The sequence below is a fragment of the Chelonoidis abingdonii genome, chromosome 7, assembly GCF_003597395.2.
Source record: "Chelonoidis abingdonii isolate Lonesome George chromosome 7, CheloAbing_2.0, whole genome shotgun sequence".
NCBI classification, from domain to species: Eukaryota; Metazoa; Chordata; order Testudines; family Testudinidae; genus Chelonoidis; species Chelonoidis abingdonii.
Genome location: NC_133775.1, coordinates 55,832,435 through 55,857,585, shown reverse-complemented (window position 1 = coordinate 55,857,585; position 25,151 = coordinate 55,832,435). Strand labels below are relative to the sequence as shown.

The 25,151-nt window shown below is 44.1% G+C and overlaps 1 protein-coding gene across 1 annotated transcript in view; it reads left to right on the top strand.

Annotated features, from left to right (window-relative positions):
- The window catches only part of LAMC1 (laminin subunit gamma 1), a 134,144-nt gene that overhangs the window by 71,817 nt on the left and 37,176 nt on the right, over positions 1–25,151 (top strand). Inside the window, exons 2-4 of the mRNA XM_032779468.2 lie at positions 18,739–19,043; positions 21,891–22,021; positions 22,671–22,837. Coding sequence (XP_032635359.1) covers positions 18,739–19,043; positions 21,891–22,021; positions 22,671–22,837 — 603 coding nt within the window. The remainder of the gene's footprint in view (positions 1–18,738; positions 19,044–21,890; positions 22,022–22,670; positions 22,838–25,151) is intronic.

The following is a 25,151-nucleotide window of genomic DNA, read 5'->3' as shown; positions in this document are numbered from 1 at the left end:
TCTGTCCACCTCCCAGCCAGTCAAAGTGGAGAGGGATGAAGGCTGACAAGATATAAGGAGCGATGGGTGAGCAAGTTAGGAACAGGGAGAGAAGAGCAGAATTGAGAGACAAGAAAGAGCAAAGAGAAAGGGGGTAGTGGGAGTGGGATAGATGAGCACAAATAAGAGGAATGGAGAAGCTGCTTTTGTATGTGTGTTTTGTAGGGCAGAGGGAGTCAGAGGGAGAGATGCTAACATTAATTCACCTTACTTGGTGGTGTCCCGAAATAAAATTAATTGGAGAAGTAGACGCTCTCTGATTTGGTTTTTTATCCTCTGTATTGAACCAGAACTTGGATGTCCAGTTGAGAATTGAGCGTATCTATATGAAAACTGAAATGCAGACACATTTTCAAGGCACATATTGTATCCACTAGCCTGCAGAACAGAGTCCAGGGTTAGTTTAAAAACAGATGTTACTTTCACAAGCAGTGCCCCAAGCCCCAGAATGCTGCATGCTTTAATCATTAGTGCCAGAGTTAATGTTGACACTTTAAAGTCAAACCAAACGTTGACAATTTACACCCTGTTGGACTGAATGGCAGATCACACCTCTTTTAATTAAAATGCTACTTCCCCTGCACAATGCCTGAATCTTTGCACAGTGATTCTGAGGTGCTGAAGTTGGAAAAGGGATACTCCAGCATCAGCAAGCACTGTGGCGTACAGTAGCTGCTCTGTAGCTTGTATTGCAGCAGCTGGTGTCCCTGTGCGCATCTGAAATGATAGTGTTTGCATTATCAGATCTGCTGGTTTATCTCCCTGCTTCTCCCCAGTCTATTGTGCCCATGCCACAAGATCTTCCAACTTCTTCATTTCTCCCAAGGAGAGGCATAACAGCATGCTGAGGAGATGGCATACCTCAGCGTGTCTTCATCATGGTCTCCCCGTCCTCTTCCCCATATCAGTGGAATTGCCATGGTTCCACTGCTTTTGGTCTTTCTTCTATCCAGCTGGTTCTAGAAAGGAGTAACATTCGACTCTTCAAAGTCATGACAGACTCGACAACACTGCATCAGATCACGTTTCAAAGATTATCTTTGCCACCCGTAGAGACAGTAATCTCAATTATTATGGAAGTCAAAGTTTGCATTCAGCAGAAATTAGTGAGACTACTAAACTGGTGTGGCTGAATGTTGCATGCAACTCAACCCTACTCGTGTTGTATGGTCTGTAGATCACAGAGATAATGAAGAGATGCATCTCTTCCTTCAGATCTGAATCACGAGTAGGGGATATGTGTATGTCAGTAACATCCTGAAGAAAATGAGTCTGACTTGTTAAATTTTGAATTGTTTCCTGCCTCTTATTCCAATTTTTACTAAACTTGCCTTTTAAAAAAGGCCCCTTGTCCTTTGAGTAAACTCAACTAAACTAATAACAGGGGCCGGCTCCCTCCTTCCCTTCTCTCCCTCTTCCTCCTGCCCAAGCCAAATAGACAGTGAATCATTAATGGGTGTTACTCTCTCCCAGTACTGACAGATGATAGGCTTGACACTTAGAATAGACTGGTGTCTTTTAGTTCTGATCTTGGAGTTTTGCCTTTCTGAATCAATACCAGTTCTAATACCTTTTTAGCTCCCCCCTACCCCTCCAAAAAAAACAAAAAACCCCTTGCTGTTCTAGGCTATGTCTACATCAGTGGTTCTCAACCAGGGGTACACATACCCATGCGGATATGCAGAGGTCTTCCAGGGGGTACTTCAGCTCATCTAGATTCAGTGTTTCTCAACCTGGGGAATGCAAGCAAGTGCCAGGCTGGTGTTTGTAGGTGGCAAGTGGGGCAATTGCCTGGAGCTGCACACCACAGGAGCCCCATGAAGTTAAGTTACATATGCTTCAGCCCCGGGAGGCAGGGCTTGGGCTTGAGCTTGACCTTGAGCTCTGGGCAGCGGGGCTCAGGTTTCAGACTCCTGAAATGGATACTGTAGTCTGGAAAGGTTGAGAACCGCTGGTCTACGTTACAGATTTCTGCTAGTCCAGCTACATCTATCAGTGGTGTGAAGAGGTATGATTCCTGAACAACATGACTGGGCCAGCAACAGTCCGTAGTATAGACACAATTATACCTGCAATGCTGCACTTTTACCAGTATAGCTTGTTTCATTCAAGAGTGCAATATGCTGGTAAAAGTGCAGCTTTGTTGGTATGATCTGCAGCCACATTAGGAGTACCGTATCAGTTTAGTTATATAGCAAAGCGCTCCTAATGTAGACATGGCGTTAGAACAGTTTCCTTCCTAGTTCTGTTCCATTCCTGAGCAGTGTAAATTATGCTGGTTGTAACATCTCTTCCTCTTCCTTCAATACTTCTGAAATAAACTCTTACTGTTTATTTAATTTAGACATCTATGAAAGGTGCTGGACTAACAGCTGCTGGATAGTAACCCAGTTTACACTGTTGTGGGACAGAGTTAAACTGGTGACCATAGGTGAAAAGGTTTGTATCCCATTACCAGTCCCCTGAATCAGCCAATTTCCCTGTAGCTTGCTTCACACTGTAAGGGCATGTCTACACTGGCAGAGTTACAGCACCACTCAGAGGGCTTGGCTACACTGGAGAGTTGCAGTGCTGGTGGTGGGTTTACAACCCTGCAACTTACTCACCGTCCACACTTGCAAGGCACATACAGCGCTGCATCTCCCTGGCTGCAGCGCTGGCTGAACTCCTGCTCTGCCTAGGGTATAACGATTGCAGCGCTGGTGATGCAGCGCTGCTCCGCCAGTGTGGCCACCAAAAGCGCTATAATTGGCCTCCAGAGGTATTCGGAGGTATCCCAGAATGCCTGTTCAGCCACTCCCAACAGTGCTGCAGATGCTGCAAATGTGGCCACACTGCAGTGCTGGTAGCTGTCAGTGTGGCCACACTGCAGCACTTTCCCTACACAGCTGTACGAAGACAGCTGTAACTCCCAGCACTGTACAGCTGCAAGTGTAGCCATACCCAGAGAGCGCTGAAGGGATACCACTGTTGTGTGTTCACACTGTCAGCTGCCTGCGCAATAGCGTGTTCACGCTTGCGGCACTTGCAGTGGTATTCAGAGCGTTGCACTCTGGGGAGCTATCCCACAGAGCATTTCTTCCTCTTCTGCTGCGAAGAGTTGTGGGAAGAAGGAAGGGGACGTAGGGCATCCTGGGTCCTGTCCCAGTGCCCCATGATGCATTGCTTTGCATCCAAGCAAACTGTGTGCTTCTGTCTGCATTTGGCACCATCTTTCAATGGTTTGTGTACTGCGCACCCTGCCTCTTTGGGCTGCAGGAATGGATCCTGAGCGCTTGACCAGTATGCTGCTCATTCTGACCAATGCATCACGAGTGGCAGTGGAGTTATTTCTTAAACTACAAAGGCAAGAGGAGTGTGACTTTGATCTCGCCACGTGTACTAGCTATGACATGAGATTGCTTGTGGCATTCATGAAGGTGCTGACCACAGTGGAATGCTGCCTTTGGGCTCGGGAAACAAGCACTGAGTGGTGGGATCACATCGTGTTGCACGTCTGAGATGACGAGCAGAGCAGTGGCTGCAGAACTTTCGGATGAGGAAAGCCACATCCATGGGACTGTGTTATGAGATTGCCCCAGCCCTGTGTCACAAGAATCAGAGCTTCCCTGCCATTGGAGAAGCGCGTGGTGATTGCACTTTGGAAGCTGGCTACTCCAGACTGCTGTCAATCGATCGCTAACCAGTTCGGAGTGGGAAAGTCGACCGTTGGACTCATGTTGACATAAGTGTGCAGGGCCAGTAATCACATCCTGGTCTAAATGACCGTGACTCTCGGCAACATGCGTGACATTGTGGATGGCTTTGCACAAATGGGCTTCCCTAACTGGGGAGGGATGATAGATGGCACACATATTCCAATTCTGGCACCAGACCACCTAGTTACTAAATACATTAATTGCAAGAGGTATTTGGTATTTCTCAATGGTTCTCCAGGCACTAGTGGATCACCATGGGCATTTCACAAACATTAACACAGGCTGGTCCAGAAAGGTGTATGATGCATGCAACTTTCAGAACACTGAGCTGTTCTTGGGGAGAGCCAGCACTGTAAGGGGGACCTGATAATCATTCCTGTCCCCACAATTTCCACAGGGTGTGATAATTATTGAAGATACCCCATTGCTGTGGGTGAGCAGGGAATCAAGGGAGGATCTTCTCCAAGACTGTGGCTTCCACTCTGGCCCCTATGCAACTCGCCTGTGGGCAGCAGTGGTCCCCCCCCCCCCCCCCCCCCGACAGCACAGTTTTGTGGGAAAGTTACCATTAATGGCCAGGACCGCCACTACCTATGGTGGTGCTCTATGTAGCCTGAGCAGGGCCATGGGGGAAGGAGCTGTGGGGGGCTACAGCAGAGGCCCAGAGCAGCGTGGGGGATTAGCGGGAGTCCTGGCGCCAGCAGCAGGAGTCAGGATTGTGCCCCCCGCACTCACTGGTGGCAGTGGGAAGCAGAGTGATCTGGCCCCAGCACGCTCCGCTCCCCCAACCCGCTCTGTGCTCCCAGCCCTGTCGTTTGGGGGAGGGGGCTTGGAGGAAGGGGTCAAGCCTTCCCTCGCACTCAACAGTGGTGGCGGGAAGCAGAGCAACGTGGCTGGGAGCTGGCAGAACAGAGCGGGCTGGGCTCTGGTCGCTCTGCTTCCTGACTATCACTGCTGGTGAGTGTGGTGGCGGGCCCGACCCCTTCTTCCAGCTCCAATACCCCCACTAATCCCACAGGCCGCGTTGCGCGGGACAGGGCTTGCGGGAAGGGTTGAATGGAGCAAGATGGGGGATGGGGCTGGCCACCTGAGCCGTGTTGCATATACAGCATGAAGCTGCCTAGGACACCACAAAATTTGGTGCACCACGCAGCTGTGTATTCTGCGTATGCCTATGGATGGCCCTGTTAATGGGGCAAGAAACAAAGCATCTCTGCCAAAGAACGTGTGGCAGCAGTTTGTCCAGATTGCCAAGTATCTCCATGAGAGTTTCCTGGAGATCTGAGGCAGATTCCCGTGAAATAAGGGAGTCAATCAACAGCCTGTTCTACCACTCAGACTAAGTATGTGGTAGGAGACAAGCCTGCTTTCTGCAACCCTCCTGCCCCCAGCAACTCGCTTCAGTGATTCCCAAAATCAAATCCATTTACCAGGGGCCTCCTCTCCTGTTTGCGCTTTGCCAACATCTGATAGCTGTGCCTGGCTAGCCACCTCCAGGGTAGAAAAGACTTCCTGGCTGCATGCATCTCTGACCTCCTAGTCATCCTCTGCATCTGGGTCCCCCTCCACATTCTCGTCCAAGATTTCCTCCTCTTAGTTTGGTCCACTCTCAACTGGCATGCAAGCCACCGAAGTATGCACAGTGGTCTTCACGGTGGAGGTGGGGTCGCTGCCAAGTATTGCATCCAGCTCGTTGTGGAACCAGCAGCTCGTGGGCGCAGCACCGGAGTGGCGGTTTGCCTCCCATGCCTTGTGGTAGGCATTCTGCAGCTCCCTCACTTTGACTCTGCACTACAATGTGTCCTGGTCATGGCCCCTTTCTGTCCTGCATCGTGAAATCTGTCTCTAGGTGTCATAATTCCTATGGCTGGAGTGGAGCTGGGACTAGACATCTTCCTCTCCCCAAATACCGATAAGGTCCAGCAGCTTGGCGTTGCTCCAACCGGGGATCGCCTGGTGTATGGAGCAGGCATGGCCACCTGGAAAGATGCACTGAAAGCACTGCACTCACCACCAAGCAAACAGGAAGGGGACTTTCAAAATTCCAAAGGAATTTATGGGGTGAGGATGATGGTTGATCACCTGAGGGCAGAACAGTAGAGTTCAAACCGATGACCAGAGAGGTGAGAACAGGCATTGTGGGACACCTCCCAGAGGCCAATTGCATCGCTGTAATTGGCCACAGTGTCTACACTGGCAGTGTAGCGCTGAAGTCCCAGTGCCGAAAGCTGTATGCCTCTCATCAGGGTGGGTTTTTTTAACCACACTGCATGCGCAGTTTCTGCACACTAAGTAACTTGGCAGTGTGTACATGTCGGGAGTTACAGGCCAGAAAACTGCTTTATTGCACAGAAACTTGCCAGTGTAGACAGGGCCTAAATTATCAGCTTCCCTGTGCCTCATTGATTTGATTTATTTTTCATTCCACTGAATCAGTCCAGGTCTGTTTGAGTTGACTGACGAGTGTGCCAGGCCTCCATTGCCAGTTCTGAAGATGTTAGTGATTAGAATGTTGGGTTTTTTTAACATACGTTTTCAGGAAGATGATTTACATATATAGCTTTTTGTAGGTCTCAGTGCTGAAGCTGTTATGAAACTAGGGTGCTCAAGAGACTAGCGGCAGGCCCCAGTTTGTTGGTGGAGTAGTGTCAGCCTGGGATTCGGTGAACATGGAAAGTCATTTCCTTTCTCTTCTACACAACAGAAAGCAGCCTTTCTGTGCTAAAGGTCCACAAACTGGATGCATGCAGTATCTGACTGCACTGTTCCAGTCTTACATTAGTAACTCTCTTGCACTTCTCTTTCCCCTGTACTAAAACACATTGCCTTAACAATTAATTATATTAAAAAAAATGTAAGCAGTACAGATAGCCATCACAACAGGATTCTAGTCAGGAAGACTTAGGTTGTACTCAGTCTCCCATGTCTTTGTGCATGTCCACCCAGATCTGGCTCCTGAGGGAATTCCTGCAGAAGTGGATTGTGTTCAGGTTGTTGGCAGCCGATCAAAGGAAGGAGGAAAGGAAAGTGTTTTGCCTGCTATCCAGGATGTAAACAGAAAGGTAGACATACATTCTGTTGTGGACTGGCATAAAATACTTGTAAGGGCTCAATATTTCTGGTTGAAATAATGTGAAGTGTGATTGATTCTGGAAGGATGTTTTGGTTTTGGTTTTGGTTATACACTGGGTTCCCAGACTGGAGGGAGTCATGGCGTAACTTCTGTATTTTGAAGAAATCCAAATAGATTGGGGCCTGAATCTTAGGCATGAACTGTGTGTCTTTCTCTCTAAATCAGTAAAGGTGTCTGGTTCTATATGAAGTACACCATCCTCAAATAAGCTTTCTCCCACTAGAAGGATTTAGCAGAAACATTGGAGCTAGCTGCCCGGAAGACTTATTGGGGAATCAAGGAAGAGTAAAGAGAAGAAAACTGATTTTTCCAAAGTACAGTGTGGTGAGGGTAAGTGGATCGATAATGGAGGAGGAGAATGTTAGTCTATATTTATCTCATAAAGGAACTTGCTCACAATCGAGGACTTGTAGCAAGAGCGCCAGCTGGCAGGATGTTTTCATGATGTAAATTATCCATCCATTCTGAAGAGCCAGAGTACAAGGAGGCCTTTTGTGCGTAAGGATGAATTCCTAACTCTGAGGACAAGGGAAGGAGTTTCTTTTAAAGATCTAGTGGCATCTACTTGCATTTTCCATTGCATATTTACAATTTTCAGCATGTTGGATTTCCTGATGCCACTGCTGCTGTTCTAGGTGCTGGCCAAAGTTTTCCCCCTCATCACCTTTAACTGCTGATAACCATTATCAATCCATCAAATGGTGGTAGAGGTTCACTACTACATGTTGTTCGACAGTAATACTGATTTGGGATTCTGTTTGTGCAAACATCCTCTCAGCAGTGCCCTATCCAAACACCTCCCACCCCAAATATAATTATATTTAATTTTTTAAAAATTAAATACATCTCATTTATCTTCGAACATCCCTCAATTTTGTACTTGTAGACTAAATGACTATGTGTTCTCTCCCTCTCATGATGATTCAGGGGTTCAAAGCTCTGTTTCATGGCAGTCAGTGTCAGCACATGCCTGCTGTTAGAGGAAAGAATCCATTTTTATGAAATGAACACAGCCTTCATTTTATCCAGCTCTAATCTTCTTGCCGTCTTCATGTGCCCAAAGAGAGGAATCTCTCCCTTGCCCCCTTGGAGATTTGAAATAAGCTATTTCTTTTAAGGCTTTTTGGCACTTGGAATGTTAAAACTGTTGTTGATCTCTTAAATAGTTTAGAGGCATTAAATATACCTTGTTTAGCCTAGGTCCTGCTCCCATCATGTTTAAAGTAGTGTAGTTCAGATTCCACAGGGCAGCTTTAAGACTCTGTGTACCCTCAGGGAAAATGAGCTGTTGTTTTGAAGAGAGAGGTCTGTTTGAGCGGAATTAAAGGAGGTGCTGTTGGAACTTTGGGACATGTCTGTGAATCCTTGTAGGAGATGGCAACAGGAATGAGCCAAACAGAACCAAAGCTCTTTTTATGCAAGTTCTTTAATGGCACCCATCACTACGGTCCCTGTCATCAGCTGCATAAGCATAAGCATTAGTAAGGTTTGAATTCACAGAATTGCAGGATTAGACTTATGAGAGTTTCTGTGGGCACGTCTACGCTAAGTTGACTTAAGTTATATCAACGTACAGCCACTGCAGCATATATGTCCACACTAGCTCCTTCAGTCAGCAATGCGCATCCTTACCAAGAGCGCTTGCACCAATTAAACTGTCAATGTGGGGCATTGTGAGGTGCTGACTGCTGGAGCCCCACCACCTGGGGTTGACAACTGGAACAATCTGATGTAAACAACGCAGCATCTACACTGACACTTTGTTGAATCAACCTAAGTACTACACCTCTCATGGAGATGAAGTTAAGTCGGTGTAGTGGGTGACTTATATCCGTGGGAGCAATATTGTAGTGTGGATGCTTATAGTTTGGTTGCAGCTTACATCAGCCTAATTCTGTGTGTGTTCATTCTTTGAATATAGATATTTGTATTCACCTTGGGCCTAAATTTTCAAAAATGGCCAATGTTTGTAGGTTCGTTTGACAGCTTGAAGGGATCTCATTTTTAGAAGCTGAGTGTTCAGCACTTTCTGAAATCCAGGCCTGAAGTGCATTCTCCATAGTGGTGCACTCATAATGATTAGCCAGCCCACCACCACCACCACACGACCTCACGCTTCAATGAACTTCTTTAATGAACAGCTGGAATTCTTCCCGAAGAGTAAATGCTTGCACCCCCAAATAAAAATCAACTACCCTTTCCCTAGTCTGGTATTATCAAAGATACCTGGCACAGGTAAGGGTCAGATGTATATGTATTTCTAGGAACAGGAGAACAGTGGTTTCTTCTTAAGTTGAAGTTAAAGCTTCCTTCCACCTCTCTACATTATTGCACTCAGTGTAAAGAGGAAGAAGTTGTCTTAACACAGGGGCTGGCAAACGCATCAGGTTTTGTAAACTGTATGGAGGGCCGGTTAGGGGAGGGGGTCGTGGCCTGGTCCCCACCTTCTGTCTGCCCCGCCTCCCCCGGGACTCCTGCCCCATACAACCGCCCCCCCCCCCCCGTTCCCTGACAGCCCCTCTGGGACCTCCCCCATTCCACACACTCCCGCTCCTTTCCCTGACTGCCCCCGGACTCCACCACACCATCCAACCCTCCTCTCATTCCTGACATTCCGCCCCATCCACCACCTCTTCTCCTTCCCCTGACTACCCCTGGAACCCCTGGCTCTGACTGCCCCCTGCCTCCCCATCCCAACCCCCTCTTCCTGACTGACCCTTGGGACCCCTCTGCCCCATTCATCCCATTCCCCTACCCCCGACCACCATCCACACTCCTGACCACCACCCCAAACTTCCCTGCCCTGTATCCAACCTCCCCTGCTCCCTGTATCCACCTCCCTGTATCAACCTCCCCTGCTCCCTGCATTGCCTGGAGCACTGGTGGCACTACAGCTGTGCCACCCGGCTGGAGCTGGGCCATGCTGCCGCCGCTGCCTCCACCACACAGCACAGAGCGCTGGGTCAGGCCGGGCTCTGCAGCCACGCTGCCCAGGAGCTCACAGCCCCGCCTACCAGAGCATTGCACAGTGTAGAGCAAGCAAGCTGAGGATGTGGGGAGGAGCACAGCAGGGAGGGTCAGAGTGAGTCTCCCGGGTCTGGAGCTCAGGGGCTTGGCAGGACGGTCGCACGGGTCTGGGTTTTCCACCCCTGTCTTAAACATCACATCAGCTGGTCTTCAGTAAACTCTGTAGTTCCAGCAGGGTTCCCCAGGTCCGGTTTATGCATTGTTAAACACAACCCCCTTGGTAAAAAGCGACAAAGATCCCATGGCACCTTATAGACCAACATACATATCGGAGCATAAGCTTCGGGGTGAATACTCAGGTCAGGTCTACACTGCGACTTTAAACGTTTAATGGCGATATACCGATTTAAACGCTGTACCGTTCACACGACGTCGTCATTAATATCGAGTTAACGCTCCTTAAATCGATTTCGGAACTCCTCCCAGACGAGAGGAGTAGCGCTAAATCGAAATGATAACTCGATTAGGGTTTGTGTGGACGGAAAATCGACATTATTGGCCTCCTAAGAGGTATCCCACAGTGCACCACTGACACTCTGGTCCGCATCCGAACTCCGGATGCGGTAGTGCCGGTAAACAAGAAAAAGCCCCGAGACCTTTAGAATGACATTTCCTGCTTTCACGTGTCCCATGCTCGCAGCACTGGTGGCGATGCAGTTCAAATGCAAAGTAGCTCCTGCATTGAACCTTACGCGGAGATACTAGATCTGATCGCCTGTATGGTGAGACAAATCTGTTTTACAGATGCTCCGTTAAAGAACAGGAAATGCCAAAGGCGTTTGAAAAAATAACTCCAGGATACACAGCGGTGCGTGACAACCGTAACGGGAAGCCAAGAGACTCAAACGGAGCTCATGGAGGGAGGAGGGAGGGGTAATGAGGACTACAGCTACCAGTCTCCGCAGCACTCTCTGAAAACTATTTGCATTCTTGCTGAGCGCCAATTCTGAGCTTTAATACACAGTGTCTTGCGTGGTTCACGGAAAGCTCGTCAGTCTCTTCCCACCCCCCAAGCACGTGAAAGAGAAGTAAAATAAATAATTCCTGAGTACTGTAAATGTCACCCTCTGTGTACTGATTGCTGCTGGCAGAGAGTACCGCGAGGTGTTGACAACGGTCAGGATACCGTTTGTGATCTCAGGGTCCATGATTGCGTGCTATGGCGTTGCTCAATCCACTCCAGGGGAAAAAGGCGCCAAAGGGTTGTTGCTGCCTTCACAAAGGGAGGGGTTGAGGCTGTACCTCAGGACCACCCGGAGGCTGAATGTTTTCTGCCCATCAGGCACTGTGCTCTCAACCCGAGTGGGAACTGTGTAGGTATATAGTGAGGAACAGCTACCTGTGGTGTAAACACAGTTGCACCGCCTCCTGAAATCGATGGTAGCTTTGGACCATGGACGCAAACAATCGATTTCGTGATCCCACTGTGGACGCGCTAAACCGATTTTATTAGATCTGTTTTGTAATATCGGTTTAAGCTAATTCGAAATAATCGTGCAGTGTAGACGTACCCTCACTTTGAAGCTTATGCTCCAATGAAGTGGATATTCACCCACGAAAGCTTATGCTCCAATACGTCTGTTAGTCTATAAGGTGCCACAGACAGGATTCTTTGTCGCTTTTTACAGATCCAGACTAACATGGCTACCCCTCTGATACTTAACCCCTCGGTGTACACTGACTCCAGAGTCCTGTTTAACAACATGTTAATCAACGTTGACTGCTCAAGGGTGTGTTATAACATGACCTAATGCTCTGGTGAAGACAAGCAGTGTTACACTGTTCTTGTGGAATAAATGGTTTCTTTTCTCCTGGTCTCTTCAGTGTGCAGACTAATGGATACGTTTTGTACATTCCCTTTGAATAATGGGTGCAACTGGGAAACATGAGATGTTGCCTCTGAGCCCAGTGGATAACCATACAAAGCATCTTAGCATCTACTGTTGCGTAACGGGGCGGTTATTTGCGTACTTCATAACTAGTTCTTTACATTCTATAGTTGCAGTCATTAGAAAACAGCATGAGGGAAGGGAGAAGGGAATCTGCTTGTAGTAAGAGAGAGTGAAAAAGAAAACCTGTTGATGCACTGCAGAAACGTGGCTGTTCCACATGGCAGATTTGTTTTACTCTGGGAAATCCCTGCATGCTTCTGCTGTGGATCCTGAAAGCTTCTTTGGGGAACATGAGCTGTGAGCTAAGCTCACTAGAGCATTTTGTTCTTGACGATTTTCAGCTCAAGACAAAATTCCGCTCTCCTTCATTCTCAGTTTTCTTTTCAAATATCTTCTCCCTTTCTTCTCTGCTGCCCCCAGAAATAATCTTTTTGATGAAGGCTGAATACAGCTTTTACTCAGTATAAGGGGAATGTAATAGTACAAGAAAACTTGGCTTCCCTTGTCCCTGTGACGTCGTAAATGTATCCAAGTCATAGCTGTGAGGCATTCTCAACGTTTTGGCTAAAGTTTTGTTTCATTGGATAGGTTTCATTTTGTTGTGTTTTTGCTTGTTTTATTTCACTTCACTCCTGGAATAACTGCTCTAGGTTTCCTTTTGGTGGTAGTGAGAGTTCCGCATGTTGGTCCCTTTAGGCTCTTCCTGCAGATGAATGAAATGAGGTTTATTTTCAAGTTTGCGGCCTCAGCTTGGAAAGCATAGGAATTAGGGCTGTCAAACGATTAAAAAATTAATTATGGTTAATTGCTCAAATAAAAAATTAATTGTGACGTTAAACAATAATAGACTGCCATTTATTTAAATATTTTGGGTGTTTTCTATATTTTCAAATATATTGACTTCAGTTACAACGCAGAATACAAAGTATACAGTACTCACTTTATATTTATTTTTATTACAAATATTTGCACTGTAAAAAACACAAAAGAAAGGTGAATTGAAATATACTATAATACAAGTACTGTAGTGCAATCTCTTTATATTGAAAGTTGAACTTAAAAACGTAGAATTATGTACAAAAAATAACTGCATTCAAAAATAAAACAATGTAAAACTTTAGAACCTGCAAGTCCACTCAGTCCTACTTCAGCCAATTGCTCAGACAAACAAGGTTGGTTACAATTTACAGGAGATAATGCTGCCCACATCTTATTTACAGTGTCACCTGAAAGTGAGAACAGGCATTCACATGGCACTGTTGTAGCCAGCATCGCAAATTATTTACTGCCAGATGCACTAAAGATTCATATGTCCCTTCATGCTTCATCCACATTCCAGAGGACATCCATCTATGCTGACGATGCGTTCTGCTCGATAATAATCCAAAGCAGAGCAGGCCAACGCATGTTCATTTTCATCATCTGAGTCAGATGCTACCAGCAGAAAGTTGATTTTCTTTTTTTTGTGGTTCAGGTTCTGTAGTTTCCAAATTGGAGTGTTGCTGTTTTAAGACATCTGAAAGCATTCTCCACACCTCATCACTCTCAGATTTTGGAAGGCACTTCAGATTCTTAAACCTTGGGTCGAGTGCTGTATCTAACCTTAGAAATCTCACATTCGTACCTTCTTTGCATTATGTCAAATCTGCTGTGAAAGTGTTCTTAAAATGAACATGTGCTGGATCATCAACTGAAACTGCTATAACATGAAATATATGGCAGAATGTGGATAAAACAGAACAGGAGACATACAGTTCTCCCCCAAGGAGTTCAGTCACAAATTTAATTAACACATTCTTTTTTTAATGAGCATCATCAGCATGGAAGCATGACCTCTGGAACGGTGGCCGAAGCATGAAGGGGCATGTAAGTGTTTAGCATATCTGACACGTAAATACCTTGCAACGTCAGCTATAAAAGTGCCATATAAACGCCTGTTCTCACTTTCAGATGACATTGTAAATAAGAAGCAGTCAGCAGTATCTCCCGTAAATGCAAACAAACTTGTTTGTCTTAGTAATTGGCTGAACAAGAAATAGGACTGAGTAGACTTGTAGACGCTAAAGTTTTACATTGTTTTGTTTTTGAATTCATTTATGTAACAAAAAAAATCTACATTTGTAAGTGATACTTTAACTATAAAGAGATTACAGTACTTTTATGAGGTGGATTGAAAAATACTATTTTATTTATCAGTTTTACAGTGCAAATATTTGTAATAAAAATAATATAAAGTGAGCCCTATACACTTAATGTTCTGTGTTGTAATAGAAATCAATATATTTGAAAATGTAGAAGAAAGTCCAAAAATATTTCATAAATTTCCATTGGTATTCTATTGTTTAATAGTGCAATGAATCGCGAATAATTTTTTTGAATTAATTGTGGTTAATCGACAGCCCTAATAGGAGTGCATCTTGACTTTGTTGCCTTTGTGGTCCATTGAAGGTTTTCGGGCATCTTTGACCTACTGGCCAGATTCATAGCCTCAGTTGTTGGAATCTTGTAAAAGTGATTGTCAAGAAACAGTGGGGTAGCCATGTTAGTCTGTATCCACAAAAACTACAAGGAGTTTGTGACTCGCCGAAGACCACCAATGTATCAGTAGCAGAGGAGGAATTAGAAATCAAGTGTTAATTTGCCTTTCAATCGTTGCCTAATGCACTGGGTCACGGTTTATTTAGATTGTAAACTCCATGGAGGTAAGAATTGTTTTTGTTTCATGTGTGCAGAATCTAGCATGATGGAGTTCCAGTCCCTGACTGGGTCCTCCAGTTGCTACCACAATTAAATAATACCATTTTATATAATTGAATACTGGAGGGGTTCACTTTGGCTTTAAACAAAGCTTTTATCCCTGTAAGATTATACACAGAAAGCAGTATGGCATCACTTATTTCTTAGCTTTCCTTCTACCACACAATCTGCAGGAGTCTTGTTCCTTTTTTTATCCTGTATCATGGTTGTGTTTTATTTATTTACAGTCAGACTAAACTATCCAGTGTCTCCCCTTTTTTAAGGGCTTGTCCTTCTTATGACGTTTCATTGGTGCAATTCAGTAAACTAGTAGATTAGTTATGTTCATGTTTTAGAGTATGCAAGATTACTTAGATGATTAATGTTTAAGACCATAATTTGACTTTCCTTAAAATGTAAACATACATGGAAAGTTCTACTGATGAATTACTTTTTCTTTAAAATTCACTATTTTAGCGCTTACTTTAAAAGACAGCATATTGATATGAGACACAACGGATGACCAAATATTTTGAGCTTCCCTGCTGGTTCTGTTGCCCAGAGGTAACTACTGTTGTGTGTACTCTTGTCGTATTGATGCTGATAAAAAGCCTTAATTTAGGCATTTTGCCTTTAGAAACCAGAGTCTCCAAATATTGTGGGTAGTTGTTGTATCTGCCTTTCTTCCGTCAGCAGCAGTGACCCGCTGGGTTATGTGAGAGATGAGAACTGCATTTATGAAATGCCCAGTCTCGCTCAGACTTTCAGAAGCAAAAAACATTTCTGGAGTCACTAGCATCCTGAAGAGTTATGGTTTATCTGTGTGAGAAAGTTGCACTGGCTTAATTTGTGGTCGGATATAAAAAACAAAACACTTTAGTTAAATTGATGAAAAAGGCTGGGAGGACAAACTCATTTCCATTTCAACCAGGTTTATTTTCATTCAGTTGAACTCAATAGCTTTAAGCTAAACAAATGTTTAGTTTAAACAGAAATAAGCCACTTTTAAACTGGTACAATGCCCTGTGTGGCCACTACATTTTATGTCTGCACTACAGTTGTAGTTGACTCTAATTTTTTAAGTGTACACCAGGCCGTAGTTAACTAAAACTGGTTTTAAAATCTCTAAAGTTAAATCAGTGCAACTGTGTATGGAGATAAGGCTTTGGATGTCAGTTAAAACCATTCCAGAGTTTCCATTCAAAAGAAGTGACCAGTGATTGCCACAAATGCTGCTTTGCTGAACAATAGTTTTCAAGAGATATCAGAGATGGAGTCGATGGCAAAAGGTTGTTATATGCGCAGGCATAGACTGAGCATCCAAGAGTGTTTTGTGGCCAAAATAAATCAAATATTGCCTATCTAACCCCCTGATATGCTTTAGTATGTGTGTAGCTTTAATTTTTCTATATGGTAGCTGTCTGTCTGCAGTTAATCCAAAACCCTGCGTATATTTAGCTCCAGGATTTGTTGATTAGTGAGATTGTGCGCACACAATCTGTCCACTGAGGTGGAACAATAACAGCTGTTGTGCAGCTGTACACCTCATCCTGGGAACTTTTCTCATAGCCATCTAGGCCTGTGAGGAAGGTGATTGAAGCATTTTAAAGGTCCCTTCCCATTATTGCTTTAACTGTTTAGAGCACTGAAGAACAACCTTCTATTACTCCACTACTACCCATTCTCTTTTGTGTGCAGGTTCAGCATTGACGTTCCCATTGATGTTGGCAGGGCAAGTAAGCTATATTGCAGCCAATTCTCTAGTGACTGAGTAGTAGAGAAAATATTCTTTCAGCTGTGGACATGCCATTGATATATTCCATTTTTTCCCTACTTGTAATCCAGGCTGTGGAAAGGCAGCCAATGTACACTATCTCAATAGTTGGAAAATGCATACAATAACTATTGTCCTCTAAAGCTACACTGTAGAGTGCTGGAAGTTGCCTTGCAAGGCTTGGCTGAAATTCCTTTGGAGCTGGGTTAACAGAAGTACTTATGTTTCTGAACAGCCCAGCACCTGACTGCATTTCCGGTGCAGAAAGGATTTCTCACTCCTACCCCCAGAGATGTGAAGCTTTTAAAAATGTTTCTTCATGTAGGAGGTTTCAGCAGTATTCATTGACTTGGCACCGAGTGAACGAAGGCTGGATTCTTATTGTTCTGTTCTGCCACCTCCACACCCTGTAGCTCTTAATGCAGGCAGTATTTCTCCATTTTGAGTATTCCATTCAGCAAAACATCTGCACTTCATCTTTGATACAGGGTCAGAATGTCATAGACCAAAGCAAAGAATGTAGCAGAACATTGAGAAGTTAAATATTTTCTTGGGGGTGTAAATCCCCTGAGTGGTTCATGTGTGCTCTATGGGGGTGGATGTTCCAGTCACTGGAATGAATCCATTAGGGAGGATTATTTGCTGATTGCCACAACCCTGTTGGGAGATAAGTATGGGGTGGGAAGGTCATTTTACGTTCACTGTCATTGGGGGGAAGGAAGCATCTTTCATTTGTAAATCCCTAAATTATTCTTGATTTGAAAAAGTCTTTTCAGAGACTCGAAGCTTATTGGCCAGGAACTTCCCTCTTGTTCTGTGCTTCCCAGGGGATAAGCTGAATGAACACAAGCCCTATGATTCAAATTCTAAAGTAAAGGCTGTCATGATAGCAATAAGGGTCCTGGTTACTCCTGATTTTCTAACTGCATAGCAAGTGGGGAGGTCTTTGATATGTGCCAGATTGTTCTCCCCTGTAACTAGTGTACACTTCACTAGTAGGTTAATACAGTTTTATTCCCAGCGGTGCTTTTGACTACATATTCACAGGAAATAATATTAGATCAAATACTAGAAGAGTGAGGAGTGATTAACTAGGATGTAATTCTTAAATATGCATGACTCATTAACATGCGCTGACAGAGCTCCTATATCTTACATACAATAGGCTGTTCACATGACACACAGGCAGACACTGTACAGTGAATCTATGGGGTTTTGAATCTGCATCCTAGTTCTGCGTGTGTTCTAGGGCAACTGATCTGCAGGACACTGGCATCCTGTTGTGCTGTAGGGACACTTACCCATACTGATGTGAAAGTACCCCCAGAATATACTAAACTCTTAACTAGTTCAGTTGCAGAGGAGTCAGTAAGTCTGGTCTCCTACTTACCTGTACTATATACAATTATATCACTAGACTCTGATGCCTCACTGTGATGTGGCTCACCATACAGAGAGTCCATACTGGGCTGGGACAGCATAACTTTTGGAAAAATCTATAAATAAAGCACTTCTTCAGGAACATCTCATTAATACTCAGATGGACACTCATCTCTTTATAAGTGAGACTTTTCTGTAGGAGTGAGTTGCTATGTTATCTTTCCACACTGCATCATCACCATCTTAGAGAACAGATGAAGGTATTTTTAAAAAATTCCTCTTATTCCTTGCAAGGTTTGAAGCTTTTGAAGGAATGAAGCACTAATGCTCTGCTTTGTAACTGTCTTACGTGGACTGTGCTGTACAGGAGCATACTTCTGGGAACAATGTTGAAAGTATTAACATCCTCTCTTCTAAGTAAAAATAAATTTCCCCTTTCCCCAAAGCTCCTGAGTTCTAAGAGTCGATAGATTTCACAGAGATGGGTTTTGTGAACCATTTGCTTTCTTTGGACTCAGTAGGATTTGGCAGTGATGAGTTTGGGATTCATAACAAGAAAACATTCTTGTTCCTATGATCTACAAAATAAAAATATGGATAATCTTGAGAAATTAGATTTTTTTTAGCAGATTTTGTTGCAGTTCTTCAAACCCCATGAAAACAAATGGGAATGTTGTCCGGCCTGGGTAACTAACAGTTTATGCATGTGTAGAGGTCACATGAGTTTTAAGGTACATTGGTCTGAAGTTTAGTACAGTATAATGTAGAAATTGCATAAATGTTCAGAAGTTCAGCAGAAAGTTGTCAAACAGATGGAACTGATGTTCATCATAGACCTGCTTTGGTGACACTTGAACTTGCCTTTTTGTGTGTTCTGCCAGTTTGAGGTCAGGTTTTCACCAGGGCTTTGTCATACGTTTTATAATGTGTTACTTGTTGTGAACTAGGCTGGCAGGGTTGGTACCGCCTTGTTTAAGGGAACAAAACAGTACAAAACTCTCTGCTCTAATGAACCATTTGAGTCTCATATCGAGGGTGTTTGATTTGTTTTGTCTACAGGAAAGGCCTTTGACATCACATATGTGCGCCTGAAGTTTCACACCAGCCGGCCTGAGAGCTTTGCCATCTACAAACGTACCAGGGAAGATGGGCCGTGGGTGCCTTATCAGTACTACAGTGGCTCTTGTGAGAACACATATCAGAAATTAAACCGAGGCTTTATCCGGACTGGGGAGGATGAACAGCAGGCACTCTGCACGGATGAGTTCAGTGACATCTCTCCACTCACAGGTGGCAATGTGGCTTTTTCAACGCTGGAGGGGCGGCCCAGTGCCTACAATTTTGACAACAGTGCTGTGTTACAGGTATGCGGGTAGGAATTGGATAAAAGACATGCAAGCCCTTTGTTATCTGTGCACTATGGAAACCTATTAGAAACTAAATCCATATCTCTGATGTGCTGGTGAGCTTTGCAAATTAATACAGTGAACAGTCCAACATTTCAGAGATAATGGAGAAAAATAGGTTGATATTAGAAACTGGATATTTGCCTCATCTGTATGTATATTTTGAGTATACTTCAAAAAAGTGCTATTTTTTTGCCTCTGCCTATCCCACCCAGATGTGTGTAGCTGTGCCTTTTTGTCTGGAGGTGTTTGACTGCATCTTCAGTATACTTTAAATTTGTTTTCCATTCTTGCTGGGCTGTTTTGCAAAGGAACTGCTGTTCATTAGATTTGTGCAGTTTTGCAAGTGCACATACTTGCATCTTGTTTTTTCTTTGCTGAAGATAGCCATATAAATAAGAAGAAAACAAAGAAAGAAGTGGGACCTCTAAACACTGAGGATGGAGAGGATGTTAAGGATAACCTAGGCATGGCCCAATATTCTAAATAAGTACTTTGCCTCAGTCTTTAATAAGGCTAATGAGGAGCTTAGGGATGATGGAAGGATGACAAACGGGAATGAGGATATGGAGGTGGATATTACCACATCTGAGGTAGAAGTCAAACTTGAACAGCGTAATGGGAAAAAATCAGAGGGCCCAGACAATCTTCATCCAAGAATATTAAAGGAACTGGCGCATGAAATTGCAAGCCCATTAGCAAGAATTTTTAATGAATCAGTAAACTCAGGGGTTGTACCGTACGACTGGAGAATTGCTAACATAGTTCCTCTCTCAGAAAGGGAAAAAAAAGTGATCCGAGTAACTATAGGCCTGTTAGTTTGACATCTGTAGTATGTAAGGTCTTGGAAAAATTTTGAAGGAGAAATAGTTAAGGACATTGAGGTCAATGGTAATTGGGACAAATTACAACATGGTTTTACTAAAGGTAGATCATGTCACCCAACCTGATCTCCTTCTTCGAGAAGTGACAGTTATTTAGACAAAGGAAATGCATAGATCTAATTTAACCTCGATTCAGTAAGGAATTGAGCACGGTGCCACATGGGGAATTATAGTTAATTGGAAAGATGGGGACAATATGAAAATTGTAAGGTGGTAAGAAACTGATTAAAAGGAGGAGACTCCACGGGTCGTACTGACAGGGTGACTGTCAGGTCGGAGAGGTCACTATGGCGATTCCTCAAGGATCAGTTTTGGGGCATCTTATTTAACCTTTTTTATCTGCCTTGGCACAAGAGCGGGAAGTGTTAGTAAAAGTTTGCAGATACCACAAAGCCTGGGGAGTATTGGCTAACACAGAAGAAGGTACCAGGATATCATACAGAAGACTGGGATGACTTGAAACTGGAGTAAATATAATAGAGGAAATTTGAATAGTGAAAAAGTTGCGGTCATTGATTAGGGATTAATAAATAAGAATTTTAGATATGGCATTGGGGACAGCATCAAGTTGGAAGCAACAGAGGAGGAGAAGGACTTGGAAGTTATTCAGTTGATCAGCAGGGATGATATGAGCGCCATGCGATAATGCCGTTAAAGCAACTCAGTTTTAGGATGCATCAGGCGAGGTATTTCCAGCAAAGATAAGGAGGTGTTAGTACGTTCTAATAAGGTGCTGGTAAGACCTCATCTGGAATACTGTGTGCAGTTCTGGTCTCCCATGTTTAAGAAGGATGAATTCAAACTGACAGGTTCAGAAACGGGCCTACTAGATGATCCGAGAAATGGAAAACCTGCCTTATGAAAGGAGACTCAAAGAACTTGGCTTGTTTAGCCTAGCCAAAGAAGCTGCGGGGGATATGCTTGCTCTTTACAAATATATCAGGGGGATAACATTAGGGAGGGAGAGGAATTATTTAAGCTGTAGTACCAATGAGAACACAAGAACAAATGGGTACAAACTGGACATTGGAAAGTTTAGACTTGAATTAGATGAAGGTTTCTAACCATTAGAGAGTGAAGTTCTGGAAAGCCTCCGGGAGTAGTGGGGGCAAAAGACATATCTGGCTTAGACTAAGCTTGATAAAGTTTATGAGAGGATGGTATGATAGCATAGTGAATTTTGGCAATTGATCTTTGATTATCAGCAGATAAGTCTGCCCAATGTCTGTGATGGGATTTGATAGGATGGGAATCTGAGTTACTGCAGAGAATTTCTTCCTGAGTAATGCTTGTGAGTCTTGCCACATGCTCAGGGTTTAGCTGATCACCATATTTGGGGTTGGGAAGGAATTTTCCTCCGGGGCAGATTGGCAGAGGCCCTGGAGGTTTTTTGCCTTCCTCTGCAGCGTGGGGCATGGGTCACTTGCTGATGGATTCTCTGCAGCTTGAGGTCTTCAAACCACAATTTGAAGACTTCAATAACTCAGATATAGGTTAAGGGTTTGTTATAGAAGTGGATGGGTAGGGTTCTGTGGCCTGCTTTGTGCAGGAGGTCAGTCTAGATGATCATATTGGTCCCTTCTGACCTATGAGTCTATTTTCTGCTGCATCTTAGCACATAGCAGTAAAGGCATGAGAGGACTGGAGAGAGAAAGCACGTAAGGTTAGTAAAGGAGCCTGGAAAATATATTTGAATGTGGTTTACAAGGAAAAACAGTTGAACCTAGAGGGAATGGCAAAAGTTTCAGGGCAGGCTCTCAGGAGATAAGGAGAGAAAATATTGGGTGGGCTTCATGAGTGACTGCTGGCACCAACCTATTTTTATGTGAAAGCTAGTGCTAATGACGGGAACGCTATAGGGCATATGAGCTTTGCATTGGTGGTTTGATTCTCATTTTGGTGCGGGTTTTATCTCTGTTAGGAATGGGTGACAGCTACTGACATCAGAGTGACCCTCAATCGTCTGAACACCTTTGGAGATGAAGTATTCAATGATCCGAAAGTTCTGAAGTCCTATTATTATGCAATTTCAGATTTTGCTGTGGGTGGCAGGTGAGTAAATCATTGCTAATAAAAAGCCATACTTAGTACTGGCATAGTGCTTTAACCATTAGAGTGCTTTAAGGACATTAATTATGCTAGACCCACTGAGATATGCTAAAGCAGAGGCACAGTAAAATGTGTTTTATGAAGCCTGTAATTACTTCTAACCAAAACTGTATCTAAGTGCATGAAAGAGCTGTTTCGCTTATGTCAAATGTAAATAGTTATAGCATGGGAACTTATAAATCCACACAACACTCCCCGCTAGATCTTAGACTTTGTCTGTATTACCATTGCTGATTATAAACTGTAGGTAGACAAAAAATTGAAACTAAATAGATTTAATATTAATATTAAAAAAGAACCCACATGATATAATACTTGTGGTCGTGGTCATTTTCATATTTAATTGACTTAAAAGCCTCCATTTTTTAATATGCCACAGAATTTCAGATCTGCCATAGAAACCAGCGTGGTCCTTGCCACAAAACTTAGGTCAAGTTTTCCACAAAAGTTCTTCCATATTTAAGGAAAGTGACCAGATCTCTGAGAGTCTTCAGTCTCTAGGATATCAGCCTGCTCTGTGTGTGACCTGGACCTGGGGAGCATAAGACATATTATGTCTGAAGTCAGTACATTCATTTCTCCTGGTCTGCAGGTGCAAGTGCAATGGCCATGCAAGCGAGTGTGTGAAGAATGACTTTGGGAAGCTGTCGTGTAACTGCAAACACAACACTTTTGGGGAAGACTGCGAGAAGTGCCTTCCCTTCTACAATGACAGGCCATGGAGAAGAGCAACAGCAGAGAGTGCCAATGAATGTTTGTGTAAGTGGCTTTGTACAAGAAAAATCTTTCTATGGTATATTCCACCACCTTTACTCTGAGGCAGGTGGCAGCCAACCACAAGAATTCTTTTTCACTATTTAGTTTCTCCCTTTCCCTTCCTCCTGGCAAGTCCCAATTTCTTCCTTACTCTGTCAAATTCTGTCCACACTAGAGTCCACGTTTTAAACAATTTGCAAACACTTTTATGCCTGTGTGTTTTTGCATGGTGGCTCCATGTAGTTACAGCGTATGATGGGTGAGATTTTTCTAAAACATGTAAGTAACTTAGGAGCATAAATGTGTCACTGATGGATCCATGGGGTCTGGTCTATGCCACAGCCTGTAACCAGTTCCTTGGAAGTGACCTTTTTAGTGTGCCGATCTCCAAGGGTTCATGCAGTTCCACAGGGGCACATCCATGGCCTTCAAGACTGGGCCTTCAGGCATCTTTGATCCCGGTCTCTCCATGGCTTCTTGCGGTGAGCCAGACTCCTGTGAGAGGCTTCTGCTGTGCCTCTTCAGGGCTCTCAGTGAGTATTTGCAGTGACATCAGGCAGCCTCTTCAAAACAGAGTAGGATTTATTAGTCACCTGGCACAGAGAATCTGAAGGTCCTTAGTTCAGCTAAAAGAGACAAAGTTAAATCTATAGTCTATCCTGGCCAAGCCAGTGCAAAAAGTCTGCCAAGCTGCTGTGGACTCCATTTCTGGCCCTGGCTCTTTGTCAGTTCAAGGTGAGAGCTGCTAAATCCCACCAAAAGCCAGCTCTTAACCCTGCATTCTGACACCTCTTGGTTCATTGTTCTCAAGCTTAGGCCCCTGCTCTGCTTTCCTGCCAAGAGGTGGGAGAAAACCACCTTCCTCTGGGATGTAGGTTGCTAGATGTCAATGTCTTGTCGGTGAGGGTTTCCCATTGTCTTTTTCCAGATTCTGTGCTGAAACGGGTTAGTTTCAGCAGGCTCCAGCCAGTTCCTTAATGACACGTTCATTCCACTGTATACAGTGACATGACACAACAGCCATGTCTTCTGTTCTGTCCCAAGAGCAGATTTAACCCCCTTTTCACCCACTGTGTAGCAAAGCAAATCATGGAGGAAACTGAGGCACCTATCAACATTATAAAAATATTACAGAAAACTCTCCCTTCATCACTGGGACTTGTGCTTGTAAGTCACATAGGCATTTTTGAAAGTCTTGCCTGTTACATTTGGAAACTACCCAGTCCGCACAAAATGGATCGCTTCAGCTGAACATGTGAATAATGTAGAAGTTTGTAGCAAAGCCTTATCACAGTGAAATCCCAAATTTCCAGAGGAAAAAGGACCAGACTCCTAGGGTCTCCCTCTTGTTTTGAGACAGAGCTAAAACTTAATAGACATCTCCTTTGGTTATCAAGAATGTAATGGAAATGTAATGTAGGACCCAAGATCCTTTTGTGACAGAACCCATTAATGTAGATATGTTGTTACCATTTATTATTTGTATTGTGGCACCACATTGGGTGCTCAGTAAGAATTTGGATACCGTCGTGTTAGGTACTGTGGTAAACGTCTGTCTCAGATCTAGACTTAGAGTTCAACATCTGAGTGTTTACTGGGAACCTCCCCCAAGCTTATACCCAGCTTGGATCTTACTTCGCTGCCACCAGATAAGATTTAGGCTCTTATTAGCCTGGATTCCCCAAATGCCTTGGGGGGAACCCCCTCTCTGGCCTCCCCCACTTTCCCTGGGAGGACCCCCAAGACCCAGACCCCTGGGTCTCCCTATCTCAAACGGGAAAACAAGTTCCTCCCCCTTGTCTCCTCGTTATCTGCTCCCCCCGCTTCCCTCCCTGGGTGAGCCTGGGCGATGCAGTACTTAACTCCTTGAAGGCAAAACAAAGAGGGAAATCACCCTCCCCCTGAGGCGATGCCGTCAAATCTAGTAAAGCTAATATAAAGAGATTTCCTACTCCCCTTTCCTGTAGCCTCACCAGAGAAAAACCAAAAACCTCAACCAGGTTTTAAAAAGAAAACTTTATATAAAAAAGAAAGAAAATACAGAACAATAATACTGCATTAAGAAACTCAATACAGGCTCTTGCTTATAAGAAAATATGAATAAACCGTCTGATTTAAAAGATAGCCCAATTAAACCAGTCCAGCACAGTACAACACACATGTAAATACAACACAAAGCATATCACAGCCTATTTGCCTTGTTGCCTTTGTACTCACACTTTGTAGGAGAATGTTAGAAAGAAATAGGAGTTAGCAGGAAAGCTGTTTCCTCCATAGCCGGGAGAAACAAAAGACCCAGAGTATACAATTCCCGCCC